This window comes from Piliocolobus tephrosceles, chromosome 18 (assembly GCF_002776525.5).
Source record: "Piliocolobus tephrosceles isolate RC106 chromosome 18, ASM277652v3, whole genome shotgun sequence".
In the NCBI taxonomy this organism is placed as follows: Eukaryota; Metazoa; Chordata; class Mammalia; order Primates; family Cercopithecidae; genus Piliocolobus; species Piliocolobus tephrosceles.
In genome coordinates, this window is record NC_045451.1 from 28627725 (window position 1) to 28640680 (window position 12956).

The 12956-nt window shown below is 36.1% G+C and overlaps 1 protein-coding gene across 1 annotated transcript in view; it reads right to left on the reverse strand.

The window, feature by feature from the left end:
* Positions 1–5201: 5201 nt before the first annotated feature.
* The window catches only part of DCC (DCC netrin 1 receptor), a 1259004-nt gene continuing 1251249 nt past the window's right edge, over positions 5202–12956 (reverse strand). The window contains exon 29 of the mRNA XM_026455168.2: positions 5202–10542. Within this exon, the coding sequence (XP_026310953.1) occupies positions 10453–10542 (90 nt within the window). The 3' untranslated portion in view covers positions 5202–10452. The remainder of the gene's footprint in view (positions 10543–12956) is intronic.

Consider the following 12956-nt stretch of genomic DNA (forward strand, 5'->3'; position numbering starts at 1 on the left):
GATCACAAGGTCAGAAGATCGAGACCATCCTGGCTAACATGGTGAAACCCTGTCTCTACTAAAAATACAAAAAATTAGCCTAGGTTGGTGGCAGGCACCTTTAGTCCCAGCTACTTGGGAGGCTGAGGCAAGAGAATGGCATGAACCCAGGAGGCAGAGCTTGCAGTGAGCTCAGAATACGCCTCTGCACTGCGTTCAGCCTGGGCGACTGAGTGAGAGTCCACATCAAAAAAAAAAAAAAAAAAAAAAAAAAAAAAAAAAAAAAAAAAGGAGGAGGAGGAGAAGAAAATATACAGATATACAGGCCTGAAAGCAAGCCCACCCACACAATTCAGAAGTGTTTTGTTTATTTGTGTCACTATCAGGCCAATGAAACTTTGAGAAAAGCATGATGGATGAACCATCCTTGCCATATTGACAGTGATCTTATGCAAAATGGTTTTTTGGTTCACAAAGTTTATATGAACCCCAAAATCTAGGCAGAGATTCTGGCTGACTCAAAAACATCAGGCACTCAGTAATTATTTATTTCTTCCTCTACTCTGTCTCCCCATTTGTTTGGTTATTATAAACTGTCAGAATAGAACTAAACAGAAGTGGGAAGGGGACTAATCATCTTAGGCACATTTCTCGTCTTTACAACCTTGTAGGTCGAAAGAGAAAGGAAGAGATGTAGCATTTCAGAATTCTTGAGGTTTGCTTCTTCTAAAATAATTCACTTGCAAATCAGAACACCACGGAGAGCAAAGGAAAGACCTTCTGTAGGTTCAGCAGAGTTATACTAGATGAAAGCCAGTGAGATACTGGAAACTTGCTGGGATCTGTGTGTAAGTGGCTGTCTGGCTGTGAATCAGAAGTCACAGAACATAGGGGTGATATAATGGGCCAAGAGCGATCCAGTTGCACAGGAACTTGGCACTCATTGATCTGAAAAGATCTGCTATCACTGGCAAGTAAATGAATAGATTAAAATACTTCAAACTGAAATAAACATAATAGGCTAAGATAATGAGTCATAGTAGGTTTAGAAAATAATTATTTTATAAAACCAGGAGATTCTTTCATAGAAAACTATTTGACATTTTTTATACTTATGAAGAAATATTATCTCCATGAAACAAAACTGGAAGTTAATAAATAAATAATAACATAGGCAAAAAAGAGACAACATTATGAAATGAAAAGAATGAGTAAGAAAAGGAAGAATTGCAAATAAATTAAAAATATAATAGGAGAATTGAAATCATTATTGGGAGCAGTAAAAGACATATTTAACTTTACAAAAAGTTGAAGCCATAATTTGGATGCTCAAACTGAGAAAATGCAAAAAATGTTTAGAGAAAATATTTATATATTATATTATTACTTCATATATATGTATTACATATATGAAAATAAATGATAGGATGAAGATTAGGGGAAATTTTTAAGAATTATATTTATTGGAAAAACATACAAGAAATTTAAGAAAAAATTATACATACGCCTTTAAAACATGTCGAAATAAATGAAACAAATCAGTAGTCAATAATGAAAATTTCTGTGAAAGACAATGTCAATCTTTCTGGGTTCCAGTTTTGGGTAGGCCTCTTTGATTCCCCATTTTCTTTTAGACCTACTAGGTTCACCTACATGCATATTAATACATCTTCCTATCTATATATTCATTATAATATCATAGACTATTTGAGGTAAGAGAGAATCTTATTCGTCAACCTCTCTAAAATCCTTCCCATAAAATATTTGCAATGAAGAGAGTAGTTTTAAAGTTTCTCTCTTAACCTTCTTCTCACTAGGCCAGACTACGGAAATTTATCCAATATTTTTTTTTCAAATAGCAAGTTTCCCATGCAGATAATTATCTGATAGCCTTTTGTGACAGCACAACATTCCTTTCTAGGTAGATTACATAAATTGAATATAATAGTGTATATTCTGTAATATACAGTGTAATATATCTGACATAAAGTAGACTGTGGTATATGTGCTGCTTCTATTTCTTGCTTATCACTCCCCTTTAATATGTTTGCTGTTACATATTTATAGTTCTGAAACCAGAAGAAATATCAGTATTTATAGAAGATGGTGCTGGAATAGTTTTATATGGAGATATTTTTTAAATTGTGGTAAACTATGCATAATGTAAAATTTACAATTTTAACCATTTTTAAGTGTATACTTCAGTAGCAATGATGTACATTCATATTTTTATGCTATGATTACCACCATCCATCTCTAGAACTTTATTCATCTTCCAAAACTGAAATGATATATGCATTGAACGAATACTCTTGCTCCCAACCCCTGGTCCCTGATAACCCCCATTCTCTTTTCCATCTCTGTGAATTTGACTTTTCTAGATTCCTCATATAAATCGAATCATGTAGTATTTGTCTTTTTGTGACTGTCTTATTTTGCTAAGCATAATGTCTCCAAGGTTTATCCATGCTATTGCGTATGACAGGATTTCCTTATAAGGCTAAAGAATATTCCATTGTATGATTATGCCACATTTTGTTTATCCACTAATTTGTCTATGGACAATTTGATTGCTTCCATCTTTTGGCTATTGTAAATAATGCTCTTATGAACATAGGTGGTTGAATATCTGAGTCTCTGCTTTCAATTCTTTTGGGCATATGAGCAAAAGTGGAATTATTGGATTCTGTGGTAATCTATGTTTAATTTTTTAAGGAACTGTCATACTGTTTTCCACAGTGACTGCCGCAAGTTTACATTCCCACTGAAACTGAATAGGGGTTGGAATCTAGCCGCATCTTTTAAGATCTTTAAATACATTTTTCCCTTCTGTATGGGAGGATAGTGAATTGAAGAAAATGGGAAGGGCTAGATGAACTTCAAAGTTTTCACCTATCTTGTCATCTGTGCTGCATTGCTTTAAAATAATAACTTACTGAGTAGTTTTCTGCTTTCCTGAAAGAGTTAATAAAACTTTTATCAATATGTGCTGTGATAGTTAATACTAAGAGTCAACTGGATTGGATGGAAGGATACAAAGTATTAATCCTGGGTGTGTCTGTGTGGGTGTTGCCAAAAGAGATTAACATCTGAGTCAGTGAGCTGAGGAAGGCAGATCTACCCTTAATCTGGTGGGCACAATCTAATCAGCTTCCAGTGAATATAAAGCAGGAAGAAAAACAAACGTGAAAACAAGAGACTGGCCTAGCCTCGTAGGCTACATCTTTCTCTGGTGCTGGACACTTCCTGTCCTCGAACACTGACTCCAGGTTCTTCAGTTTTGAGACTCGGACTGGCTCTCTTTACTCCTCAAGCTTGCAGACAGCCTATTGTGAAACCTTGTGATCCTGTAGGTTAATAATAAAGTCTCATATATATGAGTATATATAAATATATATATATTTAGAGAAAATATTAATATATATTATATATTACTTCATATATATATATGTATTACATATATGAAAAGAAATGATAGGATGAAATTAGGGAAAACTTTTAAGAATTATATTTATTGGAAAAACATACAAGAAATTTAAGAAAAAGAATTAGACATATGCCTTTAAAATATGTCAACATAAATGAAACAAATCAGTAATCAATAATGAAAATTTCTATGAAAGAGAGACAATGTCAATCTTTCTGGGTTCCAGTTTTGCACGCATATATCTATATATATATGCATATCTATCTATCTATCTATCTATATATATATATATATCCAGTGTTGCATGCATATATATGCATATATATGCATATATATGTATACACACATATATACTATTGGTACATATGTATTTCAGTTTGCACTATATATAGTGTATATGCATGCACTATATCTATAGTGCAAACCGATATACATATATGCATATGCATATATAGGTGCACTATATATACAGTGCAAAACAAAACAAAACAAAATATATATATATATATATATACACCAATTGTATGTGTGTATACACCTATATATATACACACACACTATTGGTTCTGTCTCTCTAGAGGACCCTAATACACAGGCCAAATTTAATCTTTCAATATTTGTAGCTATATAATGTTCAACACATATGTGACCCCCATATTCTGCTGCTGACACTATGAGAATGAAATATCTGGATGATGAAGAGAGTATTTTATTCATTTGTTGTTTGCATGTTGAAACTGGATCACAGCTAGAAGGATCTTGCCTTGAGTGAATTCCCTAGAAACAGACCTTGCCATGAAGATTTGTATGAAAGTGATTTACTGTGAAGTGCTCCCAGGAGAAACCATTAGGGGAAGAGGGCAAGACAAAAAGAGAACGGAGGCAATCCAAGCAAGGGTACACTATTACAGTGTACTATTGTGAAGAAATAGGCCCATAGTCACTTTGGCTCAACCCTACAAGGGTACTCTGGAGATAAATTGAGTTACAACTCAAAATTGTTGTCATCAGGGCAAAGGGGATACTATTTGAAAGGTCTAATCAGACATTTCCAGTTCTCCCATGCATGTAGGCAAAGACAGGTTCTAGCAGTCTGGGGAAACTCTCTAAAGAAACATGATTATGGACTGGAGTGAAAGCACACTGGGAGTGTACATGAAAATGGCATAAGGGTCTATTTGCTTTAAAATAACTTACTGAGAATTAAGTTATTATTATAACTTACTTGAGGATGAGGCAGAGAACTGATAGCTCCTACCACAGCTTTTAATGAAAGGTAATATTTATGCTATGGTTTTGATATCTGACCCCTCCAGATTTCATGGTGAAATTTGATCCCCAGTGTTGAAGGTGGGGCCTAATGGGAGGGCTCTGGGTCATGGAGTTAAATTCCTCATGAATGGCATGGTGCAGTCCACATGGTAATGAGTTAGTTCTTATTCTATTAGTTCCAAAGGGAACTGATTGCTTAAAAGAGTCTGGCACCTCCTGCTTCTCTCTCTTGCTTCCTCTCTTGCCATGCAATCTCTGCACATGTGGATTTCCCTTTCCTTCCCACCATAAGTGAAAGCCTCCTGAGGCCTCACCAGGAACAGATGCTGGCACCATGCTTCTTGTACAGCCTGCCAGAACCATGAGCTAATTAAACCTCTTCTCTTTATTAAGTTACTCAGCTCAGCTATTCCTTTACAGCAACACCAATGGACTAAGAGAATGAATCCTAAGAACACAGACAGGCAAGGTTGTGGTTGTGTGTGTGGTACAACATTTACTATAAATAACATGAAGAAAGAACTTTGTATCAAAACTTTATTTATTAAACAAAAAATGCACCATTGGAATAACATTTCTATAAAAAATGAATATGAGACTGTTCTACAGTGATTACAAAACCCCCTTTTCCTTGTGTAGTTGTATACAAGATCATGTGTAGAAACAGTCATTGTTTTAAACTGTAAGCAAGTTTCCTTCCTCATAGAACAAGATTTACACTTAAATATTGCAATCACTAGTCTAATTTGGTTAACAATGCTAGAATCTGACAGTTTAAAGAAACTTTTTGTAGGCTCAAAATACCTTTTTGTTAAAAAAGGTGTTTTGCAACAACAAAAAATTCCTTTTCTCACTAAGGCTAGTTAAAGCTGTAGTATACCCATTTCTACCAAATAAACTTATCACTAGCACACTAACAATCTGTTTGAGTTGCAAAGCCCTTTGAATGAGTAGCACTGATCTGCAAAATGCTTTCAGAATTGTTTGGTGTTATCTTCTTTGAATGACCCTAAAAAGGGAGAAGGTGGTGATGATGGAACTTCAGTGAAGGCTTTGCCTGGACTAGACATCTCTTCATACTCAGCAATGGACAATTCATTTCCAAAGTGGCCCCTCTGAGATATGGAACACTGCAGCTTTAATAGCCGTATCTAGATCCCAACCAGATCTCCCTTTTTATCATAAATTATCCAAAAAGAAGCCACTCTAAATAATAAATTAAATATTACTTATAAAAAGTACATCCCATACCCACCCACCCTTCCCCCAAACAAGCTGACAATTCACAAAGTTCAGAATTGTCAGATTTACCCTACAATAATAAAAAACAGCATTTCTCCTCCTCTCCAACATTCCTTTCTTGCATCTGAAAATACACGTTCAGCACACAGTGAGATCCCTTGGCCCATGCCTCTGTGTTTATTAAATCTTGCAGAGTTTTGCTCTTGCTCTTCTACCAACAAAAATCATAGAATGACAATGTATAAAGGCTCTCTAGTGAGAGCAAGAGAAAAAAGTCCTTCAGAGAGTGCAACTGGAAGTCTGCCAGGTGAACGTTATGCAATGGTGGCAACAAAGAGTCCAGATCAGTAGTAATATTCATTTGCTGATATGGGTGTGGTATTTTGTCTTTGACATAACCTCACTGACCAGGAAATAGGCATTTTTTTTTTTCCCAAATCGATTCTTTTTGGCAACAGGTATTTAGCTAGCAAGAGACATTGAGGCATGGGTACACATATTTTGCATTGGAATGGAATATCATACAAAACACCTATCTATGATTTTCCAAAGTATTCAATTTAATTTTAAACACTGGACTCAAAAGCTTTTCTGTACAATACTGAGGTGATTTCTGAAAGTCACCAGAGAAATGCAAATTAAGAGTAAAATGTTGCTTTGAATGTGATTTACAAAAAGAGAGAGGGTGAAGACTTGAGTGTATGATTGCTTCTGCATCTCCAGGAAGTCGTGGGCTCTGTATTGTAAATAGTTATGAGCAGGCTAGGATAGTAACCTCTGGCCTACAGGACTGCCTGTGGTTGCATGAAGTAAACTGAGTGAAAGGGAAGGTAACCCTGCTCCACATCTATTTTAAAGTTCAGATGATTTTGTTTTCTTTAAACACACCTGAAACTAGACAATTTTTCCATTTTTCCTTTTTTCATTGACTAGAAATGGACATTCCAAAACCATAAGAATTCCGGGACACAATTTTATCTAAAATGGTAAGATGTTATCTTTAGAAGTAACCTTTTGTTGTAATTACAGTCCAGCTGCTGTATCTGAGATACCATATTACATTTGGAGGCAACCATAAGATGATCATTTAAACAAAGTCAACAGAAGTACCCAAAGGGTGGATAAGCATCAGCAATCATCTTCAAGCACAGACACCAACAGCTTCCAGAAATACCTGTACTTAAGAGATTCTTTATTGGAAAAGCCAATAAGTGCCAAACTTTTTAGTTTCAGAATGTTGTCTGAAACATCACACTAGCACATGATGGCTCTCCTTGTGTAGCTGGAACCAAGGCAGGAGACTGAACATACACACCTAATTTTGAATAATCCTTATTTTGAAGAAACTAAGAATATGCCCAACAGGGCTCCTTAATAAATCTCCACTTATATCACTGACTTGGTATTTTTTTCAGATTGTTCAATTGAGTATGCGTTTTATAATTCCCAAATGTAAAGTTTCATTATTTAAATATTCTAAAAGCTTATTATCTCTGTTATTCGAAGAGACAAGTATGACTGGTTTCTTATTGGCTATAATTCAGTACGAAACATTTAACTTTTGGCTAGAGCATAATCCAAATATTCTTTATAAATTTGAACTATCTAAATTTTTCTAAGTTTCACAAATGCAGAAATTTCTGCAAAGGAAAGAAAATAGCTTTCTTATTAGGGTGAAATACAAAGAAAAATACCATTTTTTTTTTTTTTTTTTTTTAAAGAAGAGGCTCTTGCCTGACATTTCAGCACATTACAGGGCAGACCAGAGAATGCTCTGCCAAATATGACATTTTTCTTTTTCAGGGAGAAATGAGTTCTGGTGGTAGAGCTGCTGGTTGGCTGTCAGGTATCACCCAATGGGAATCAGATTTATGAGCATAAAGAGTCCTGGATACCATGAACTAGACTCAGTAGGAGGAAGTCAGAGGCTAGTTTGCAGTATTCACAGGTTTCTTCTTGTCAAGAGATCAGTAGACTGGGAAATTAATAAGTTACCTGAAAACTTGGGCAGGAAATTGTATACATATATGAATCATTTGAGGGTAAAGGGAACAGAGTTATACAAAAGTTGTGGTGACATCATTGTATATTAATACTACCAGGTAAATGATACTGTAGTTTTTTGAGGATGCTAAAATTGATTGTATTATAGATTAAATGCATGGTGCTATTATTGGCATTGCCAGTTACTAAGATAAACCATTGTATTTATTTAATGAAGAAAGTTTCAAGAGCATGCAGCAGAAATGTAACTTCCACGGAAGACAAATAATATATATTTTAAATGGATTTTTAAAAATTTTATTTCCTAAATGATCTAGAAATTTGTGAAAATGATAGTTTTTTTTTTTAATTGATCATCTATATTCTACAGATTGAAGGTGTGACTCAACCCCTAAAATCTGAGCTGTGCAACCTATTCCAAACTGAGCACTCAGGATTACCCTCATGGGGGTCAAGTACCTAAACAGAATGTTCCATGTATGCTAGAATTAGAAAGGGGAGGTAGTAATTCTTAGGGCCTAGAGAAAGTTGGGCTAGCCCAATGAATATTTTCTTTTTTGAAGTAATGGATTATTTCTGAATAATTCAATATTATGTTAGGAAACACTTTATTCCAGGTCAGTAGAAGGTTGTCTACCTAAGTGCCCAGATGTTAAATAAGAGTAATCTGTCCCATAGAATAACATCACATAGCTCTTCAGAAAGACTTCCAGAAAATCTGAGTAAATTGAATGAGCACTCTTGTTGAAGGAACAAATTCGCAAATGGACCGGACTTTCTAATGAACCATTTGAACAGCCCTCTCTTTGACATCAGATTTTCTTCCCGACATAAAACTGTAAAAAAATAATCTGAATTATTACTTCTGTTACAGTGCCATTTTGCTCAAAATATTTTATTCAGGGATTCATATATAATTACCCACCTAATAAAAGGAGCTATTAGGTTGTAAAGATTCTATCCCTTCCATGCTCTTTTAAAATTATGACCTACTCAAGCTTGAAATCAAAGGCAGAGCTGAAAGGAATAATTCAGCTGAAACTCGCCCATTGGGTTTTCAAGTCACCTAACTGATAAATATGCAAACTAGCTCCCTTTTGGGCATTCAGCTACATAAACAGGGATTAACTCCAAATGCAGCTGAAAATTCAGAAACTAAAAGGCTGCACACAAAATGTTCTTAATTTTAGCTAGTTCCAAGCTGTAGATAAACATGGCAATAGAAGTTTAAAACTGTAGTCCACAGTTTAAGATGCTGCTTTGAAAAGTATCTGCTGGATTTATGCGTCAGAAGTGTCAGGTGGCATCTACCCCTCTGCTTTCCCCTGACTCTGACACAGGTGTGGTGTAAAAGATTCCCTTAACAGAAGGGTCTGGTGGCCAATGCTTCCTGACACTGACCCTGTCTGTAGGCAGAGTTGGCATTCTTTAAGAGAAGATACTGTTAGAAGTTGCCTTTTATATTCCTTCTCTTCCTCGGGGCCTGCTCTCAGGGAATCTGCCATTTCTATGGGAGTAGAAGACAGGCGACATTGGCCAGTGCACCATATGACATGTGGCGCTGGCCATTTCACCCAATGCTAGTTGCCAAGGAGAACTCAGGGAGGGATGGGGTAAAGGGATGGGGGCATTCTTCTGGCCAAACTCCTAAGGAAGATGGCCTTGGTGAAGCTTTGAAATTGCATCACAGTGTGGTATGGCACAAAAGCCACCCAAATTGAAAAGTGTCCTTTTACAAGGTTAAGCATATAACTACCATATGTCTGAGAAGATTGCATATTATATCCTCTTTCTGGAAATGTACTGCTGCTGGCAGAATGCCACTAGTTGCAGATTTTTATGTTCCTGGACTCCTGTCATACATATTAACCAAGGGTGGATTTACAAATACTGGCCAAAATAGGTGAATTTTTAGCCCCTCATTAATATCCACCACTTGTGCAAGATGAATGACTGAGTTACAAACATAAGCATTCTCTGCCTTTTGTTTGTTTACTCTTTACTTTTTGTGCTGTAAGGAAAACATCCAATCCTTTGGTGCTATGGCATGAGAGATTCCCATGGGTGCTTTGTATGTTAAAGTTGAAAACAAAATAGTGAGCTTGCACTGGTTTGCCATGGCATGGTATAGGCTTAAATAATGCACTTGCATTTTGTAAGACTAGACCTACACATTAAACAACAGGCCTTGACAAAGGAAAACATAGGCATTAGTTATGACAGTGTGGTCACTGCAGTGGCAAAGGCCCAGGACTATTCTAGCAGCTTAAACTTTGACATTGCAGTGAAAATGCATCTTTGCTTTTGTTTAGGGACCTCATAGTCATCATTTGACAATTTCTGATGCCTATGAAAGAAGGAATGCTTATTCCTTCTGAACTGCTTCAGGATCTTCCTTAACTGAGTGGTCCTGATGGGTGACCACCTGTACACTGGTTAGAGTTCTTGGACACAGGTGTGCTGTTTATGAGTAATTGGTATGATGCAAAGTTCCTGGAAAATTCACCTCATCCATTCAGAAATAAATGTTAAAAGGCTGAGCCTGTGATGGCATTAAGCTGCTTCATGAGTCCTTCCAAACTTGCCATTTGTTCACTCAGATCATCCTGTTCATACACCTATAAAGAGAATGAGAGCCAAGAGTTAGTACCAAATATTGATCCATTTCTTTTATGAAGCCTGGGGCCACAGCTAGTTGGGGCGCTTAGTTTTCTCAAGTCTGACCTAGAATACCACAGCCAGGGCTGTCCTCAGAATATATTCATTGAATGAAGAGGCTGGTAATAAAACAGGGATAGTAAGAGATTGCATATTGTTTCACTCACTCCATCTCCATCTGTGACAAGGAAGAGGTTTCAGAGTCAAAAAGATTTGGTTTCAAATTAAGTTCTCCCAATTATTAGCTGTGTGGTCTTAGACAAGTGAGTGCACCTCTCTGATACATAGTTTTCTTCATCTATAAAACGATAATGACATCTATTTCATAGGCTATTCTGAGCCTCCTGCAACATGTTTAGTGCCCATGATGGGGTCTGGCATATGGTGGATATTCAATACATCAGTTCTTGTTCCTCTTACTAGGTGACCCATCAAGATATGAACAGAATATTTTTTCTCTGTGTCATGATATAGATTTTTTTTTTTTTTGTATGTGAGAACTCAGTGGGCTTTGCCTTGACCAGTGAAACTTCTGGGGATTATGACTTCAGTTTGTGTGTGGAAACAAAATTCATGCCCCAAATCGGAGTCGATCCTTTTTGGGACAATTTGAAAGGTGGATAAAAGAAGAGGTTGAACTGCAGAATGTCTAGTGAACTGTGACTAATTCACTCTGTAAAATCACTCACTGTAAGTCACTGTTATCATGTCAATAAGTAATAGGATTATTAGTTATCACAAATACCAGGTCACTAGGCTTAGGAATTCTGCTTCAGAAGGTATGGGAAGAACCTAGACATCCTTATTGAAAGAAAAATTTCCAGGTAGTTTTGACAGCCAGATGGGGAAACAAGATATGACACTGATTTGAACCCCAGTCCTTTTATATACTTGCGCATTTTATTTGAATTTGTCTCCTTACTTGTGAAATGAGAATAACAAGTTTGCCTTTTGAGGAGTTAGGAGGATTCAACAAGTCAGGGGCACTTACCAGCTGCCCAGTGGTAAGTGTTCAATAAATGTTAGTTTTCTTTTTTTCCTTTCTTGAACATATTATTTGTTTTGACTTATGCAGATGTTCTACTTATTATTCTTGGCTAGCACATGCCATTGATTAAATGATTGAGCCAATGAGGCCTGAGCCATGATTTCTTGCTCTGCATAGGCCAAAACACATTCCTCTGTACCATGGTCAGAAATGTACATCTAATCTCGCCAAATAAATACCCTTGATCTCAAGAGAGTATTGATAGAATTTGCATGGGTGGGAGGTAGGCACAAAACTACTCCAGCCACTGAAAAAGCAGCTCAAAATGTATGGTATTAATGTATGAGCTTCCTATAGAATTCTCAGCATGTCAGTGAATGATTTGGGCATACATTACCCAGCCTTCCGGGCTTAATAGAGGACTGAAAAGTTTCCAATTTGGCTAAAAGCCTGTTTATATACATACTACGTGTGTGTGTGTGTGTGTGTATGTGTATGTATGAGACAAGTTGAAGTAAGGGGATTACTAGGTAACTCATTTCCAAAATGTTTTCCTTGTCTGGTTGTTGTTCTCAAAGTGTCTAGATGTCATTGTACAATACGGCAACCATTAGCCACATGTAACTATTATATTCTTAAAATGTGCCTAAATTGAAATGTCTTTTACATGAAAAAATATGCACCAGTTTTGGAACAGTTAGTGCAAAAAAAGTAAAATATATTACTGACAATTTTAAATATTTATTGCATGTTGAGATGATAATATTTTGAAAATACTGGGTTAGATAAAAGGTATTAACTTCATCTGTTTATTTTTACATCTTTTAATGTAACTTCTAGTCAATTTAAAATTACACATTATATTTTCATAGGTAAATGCTGGTCTAGATTATTTGCCCTGTTTCCGTATTTCCTTTAATATGTGTTTCTTACCATCAGAGTGAACAGGCAACCTACAGAATGGGAGAAAATTTTTGCAATCTACTCATCTGACAAAGGGCTAATTTCCAGAATCTACAAAGAACTCAAACAAATATACAAGAAAAAAACAAACAACCCCATCAAAAAGTGGGCAAAGGATATGAACAGACATTTCTCAAAAGAAGACATTCATATAGCCAACAGACACATGAAAAAATGCTCATCATCACTCGCTATCAGAGAAATGCAAATCAAAACCACAATGAGATACCATCTCACACCAGTTAGAATGGCAATCATTAAAAAATCAGGAAACAACAGGTGTTGGAGAGGATGTGGAGAAATAGGAACACTTTTACACTGTTGGTGGGATTGTAAACTAATTCAACCATTATGGAAAACAGTATGGCGATTCCTGAAGGATCTACAACTAGATGTACCATATGACGCAGCCATCCACTACTG